The sequence below is a fragment of the Pinus tabuliformis genome, chromosome 4_2 (genome assembly GCF_031772625.1).
Source record: "Pinus tabuliformis cultivar Carrire ecotype Pingquan chromosome 4_2, CPIR1, whole genome shotgun sequence".
In the NCBI taxonomy this organism is placed as follows: domain Eukaryota; kingdom Viridiplantae; phylum Streptophyta; class Pinopsida; order Pinales; family Pinaceae; genus Pinus; species Pinus tabuliformis.
In genome coordinates, this window is record NC_142304.1 from 958,449,600 (window position 1) to 958,454,911 (window position 5,312).

The window sequence follows — 5,312 nt, forward strand, 5'->3', positions numbered from 1 at the left end:
ACCAATGGTTGATTAGAAAACATTTTTTTAACAGAATCGCATTGTAGCCATTTGGCAAGGACAAACCCCTGACATTTGGGACGTCCCATAGACATTCTTCCATCATAGGAGGCATATCCAAGTAATCCATTGAAAACAAACGACACTAAAAATGACCCCACCCTATTTCCATGTTTGTAGCACACAAGAAAAGCATCCCCATGGCACCCTACAGACTCGAGTAGGGTTCTGTCAGCTCTAAACTGGACTCGAGTTAATGGGCTTGATTTTTTTCACGGGGCAGATAGAGAGAAAGCGACAGAAAACAATTTGATAAAAAAATACTTGATCATTGAGAAGGTTGTAACCATCTTTGTTTGACTACAATTATGTGTTTTGTTTTACCATAAAATGCTTAGGGTGCTAGTATGTTATTGAAGAAAACGATGAATCTATTGTAGATGTAGTAAGCCATGGCGGTTTTATCTGCTACACACGCGGACCTCAAGTCCGTTATTACAGATCTCCAATTTCCTACAGCAGAATGGGATGAGAAATGGATGGACGAATACCTGGATGACACTGTAAAGCTTTTAGACATTTGCCTTCCATTAAATGTCAAAATTTCAAATCTTGAATATTTCCAGCTTCTTGTTCATTACGCTTTGCATTTGCTGGACTTTTCAGATGGCGTTTGGTCTAATGACAAGCTCTTCCATTTCAAAGGTTCCCTCCAAGAGTTTAAGGAAAAAATGGATTCGGAGGGGAAAAATGGTGCAAACACCCAAAGTAATAGTAGGATTGAAAATTGCATTGTGATATTACAACATATGAGCAAAAGCCTTCAGTTTGGGAAGGTAAAGTCATCGTCAAAGGGTAGTGTTTTCTTGAGAGCGATGTATGGAGTGATGGAAACAACTATATTTATCTGCAGTGTGGTGGCTTCTGCTCTCACTCGGCACTCTGGCCCATTCATTGAATTGCATATTCCTGATCAGTTTTTGCAGTCCACAGCATTCATGAGTTTTCAACGAGGGATTAATGATGAAATCGAGAGATGTTTTGCCAACGGCCGAGATCGCGTTTTGGAAGAGCTAGAATTTTTGGATGCATCGATTGAAAATGTTGATCCTATATTTCAAAAATTATCTTCTTCTGACATTCTCAATGGAACAGAGAAAGTGGAACATATCAGAATTGCTATATAGGAATTACAACAAAGTGCACAATTGCTTGCCTAGGGGTTAGGTCCTCTATCTAAACAGGTTAATCACTTATTTCATGTTATTCTAAGTGGAAGGAATGCATTTCTTGATAGTCTTAAGTTATCCGCATAAGGCACACCCATCAGAGATTATCAATCATGAATATATCAGTAACGCTGACCACCATGAAATGTTTCTTGGTTTAGGGTTTCTTAGGGTTTTTCATTTTCTTGGTTTAGGGTTGCTTCGGGTTGTTCATTTTCTTGGTTTAGGTATGGAGCTCGAAAAGTTTAAGGGTTTTTCTAGTTTATGATCTCGAAATAAAATCAGTTAATCTGTTACTTGTGCTCTTTGATGGAAGTTTTGAAATGCATGACTGAAGAATACACGGTGAGAGAAAAATACATATTATGCTAATTGAGGAATGTTTTTCGCTTGTCAAACTTATGGTATTGAATTTATCACACTAACACTTTACAACAATGAACTAACAATATTCATGATGAAAATAACAATATGGAAGATTTATCTGCATAATGAAAAAGGAAATATGGGAGATTCCAATCACATTCCAAGGCATTTTTAAAAATGTGGATGTGACAAGAGGTTGTTGTGGAAGGTGCTGTTCGTATATTTTAACACACTAACACTTTACAACAATGAACTAGCAATATTCATGATGAAAATAGCAATAGGGAAGACTTATCTGCATAATGAAAAAAACAATATGGGAGATTCCAATCATGTTCCAAGGAATTTTTTAAAATGTGGACGTGACAATGGGTTGTTGTGGAAGGTACTATTTGTATATGGGAATTTCTTGATCATTGTGTATAATCCTAATTTTGATAGATATGTCTACTAAGTGGTTCCATTAATGGGGCATTGATTTGAGCGTTCAATATATTTTTATTCTTTATCAAAGTATTCTTGTGTTGTATTTGTGTTCTTGAATTTATGCCTTACTGCGTTTCCTTAGGAACATCTAGTGCAAATGCTAGTTATTATTTTATTAATATGTATATATCCATTCGGAGACGCCAAATTCTTTGGGTGATTGTTACGAATATGAAATTAACATTTTGATTATATAATTCGTTTACTTGTTTCTGCACTTTTTAAAACCGCCTGTAATACCAAAAACAATTTTACAGGATTCGAGAAATTTGGAATTAGTGTTTGGACAATGATCCCTTCTGAATATTTCAATACTTCCATGTCGATTGTTTGGCCACATCTTACGCTTTCAAAATGTGCGCCCACAATATCATGTTGCATCCATGATTTTTCCTTCAGTTCTATTAGAATATTTTAACTGACATATAGATTTTTACATAAAGAGTTTGATTGGGCATGCCGGTCCTTATTGTTTACTTTAATTGGAAATAAAAACATACTTATCCTCGCCTTTTTCTAACTATAGAAAAGCTAGCACACATGCTTGATTTCTGCAATTATGTCCCTATTTAAATATATGACATTGGGAATATGGTAGCACATTTTATAATGGATTTCAGTTTTCATGTAAAGTTATATATATATATATATATATATATATATATATATATATATATATATATATATATATAGATATATATATATATATATATATATATATATAGATATATATATATATATATATATTTATTTATTGCGCCCACGCAAAGTAAGTTGCCTCTTCGAATTTCCACCCATGGTCAATATATTAAACCCTCCCTGCAAGGAAAGGTATGTTTCCCCCCTTCTCCAAAGTATAAAAATTAAACATAAAGGTTATGTTGGGAATTTCTGATAATTCTAAACAAAATGAACAGAGGAAAAATGCTATGTTTTTAACACAGAGAAAAACTAAAATTGTTTTTGAAGACATAGTTTTACACAGACAAGAGATTTTTGTTCATTAATGAGACTGACTCTTACAAAAAAAAACATCTTCCTCTCACAGAGGGATTTCACCAACAGAACTGCTTCGGAGGCAGTGAAACTTCTTTTACTCTGTCTCTTCCTGAAAATTACTCTGTCTTAGCTTACAAATTTTCACACCGTTGTGTGTAAAAAAAAATTCTTACATATACTCGCGCTGCTGCATCTCACGTATTACATTGCATTACAAAACAAAACTCTGTCTCTGTTGTATATATTTACATTGCTGTGTAAAGATTTTCTTCATTCGCACTGTTGCGTATGTTCCCTTTCCTTTTTCTCAGCAAAAACATAAAATAGAACATAACCATTTTTTTTTTTACTTGTGCCATAATGAAACTACACTCGTGAGTTAGAAAAATAATAAAATAAAAAATGTTTACCTACATTTTACGACCATAGTAAATTTCATTCAATGTTTTACTGACAAAACTGGCGGTTAATGAAAAAATTTACTTCACGTCACGTAATATGGTGCAGGCCTGTACATCAACCATTGATTTAATCGGACAACTGTCAGACGATATTGCACGACCCTTCCTGCTGAACTTTAAGCACCGGGGAAAGGTTTTTTTGCAAACCACGTGTTAGCCGTTGAATATGCTCGCTGCCCTCAGAGGAAAACCACAATACAACAAAAGGCAGTGCGGGGAAGGAATTGGCAGTTTTCTAAAATAAATGCCACAGTTGAAATTACCATTTCAACACTCCCCTTTAAAATTGTTGCGTTATCAGTTATACCCAGACACTTCCTCAAAATCTCAAAACTTTTCTACCCTAATGGTTTGGTCAAAATGTCTGCAACTTGCTCCTGGGTTCTGCAGTGTTTTAAAACAGTTTCTCCATTGTTTACCAATTTCTTGATGTAATGAAACTTTTTGTCAATGTGTTTCGTTCTCTTATGAAACACAACATTCTTGGATAATGCAATAGCTGAACTATTGTCAAAAAAAATCATAATTTCTTTTACTCGCTCTTGGCATAAACTCCTTAACATCCTTCTCATCCAAATTTCCTGGCATGCTACTGCTGTAGCTACCACATATTTTGCTTCTGCTGTAGACAATGCTACACTAGGTTATTTTTTAGAAGCCCATGAAATGGCTCCTAAACCCATGTGAAAAACATAATCGGATGTGCTTTTCCGATCATATACACTTCCAGACCAATCACTATCAGTGTATCCAATTAAATCTGAAGATTCTGAAGTACTATATAAAATGACAAACCTTTTAGTACTTTTAACATACCTCAAAATCCTTTTTGATGCTTGCCAATGTGCTTCTTTTGGCCTCTCCATGAATCTGGAAATTAAACTAACAACATATATTATATCCGGCTTAGTTGTAGTCAAATACATGAGGCTGCCAACTATGCTCTTGTACAAACTAGGATCAAAATCCTTGTTGTTGTCCTCTTTGTTGAATTTTAATCCCATCATTGTGGGAGTGATTGTTGCTTTTCTCTCCTGCATATTAAATCTTTCCAACATTTCATTAACATATCTCACTTGTGAGATAAAAATCCCATTTTCATTTTGTTCTACTTCTATTCCTAAGAAGTATCTTAGCAAACCCATGTCAGTCATTTCAAATTCTTCTTTCATGACTATTTTGAAATTTTCAATAAGATAATCATCGTTACTTGTGAAAGTAACATCATCAACATATAACACAACAATTAGTATTTTACCATCCTTTTCTTTGATGTAGAGGGTCGGTTCTCCCTCACATTTTTCAAATCCATTTTCTAGTAGATAGGAATCTATCCTACTGTACCACGCTCTTGGTGCTTGCTTCAGCCCATAAAGAGCTTTTTTCAATCTGCACACTTTGTGCTCTTGGCCTTTCTTTTCATAGCCTGGAGGTTTTTCAATGTAAACCTCTTCCATTAACACTCCATTTAGGAATGTTGACTTCACGTCCATTTCGTAAACTTTCCACTTGTTTTGCGCTGCTATGGACAACACTGCTTTCACAGTTTCCATTCTAGCAGCTGGTGCAAAAGTTTCCTCATAGTATCTCCCATACTGCTGCTTGTATCCTTTGATAACCAGTCTTGCCTTGTGTCTTTCTACTTTGCCTTCAACATTACTCTTGGTCTTGTAGACCCATTTAACTCCAATGAATTCTTTTCCTTTTGGTAGTTCAACTAAATCCCATGTCTTGTTTATTTCTATGGCATTGATCTTCGAAATGAACAGGG

At 34.9% G+C, this 5,312-nt stretch overlaps 1 protein-coding gene across 1 annotated transcript; it reads left to right on the top strand.

Moving 5' to 3' along the window:
- Positions 1-452: 452 nt before the first annotated feature.
- On the top strand, positions 453-1,187 carry LOC149172833 (UPF0496 protein 4-like). Its single transcript, XM_089426483.1, has one exon. The coding sequence runs from the start codon at positions 453-455 to the stop codon at positions 1,185-1,187; it is 735 nt and encodes a 244-aa protein (XP_089282609.1).
- Positions 1,188-5,312: the final 4,125 nt, after the last annotated feature.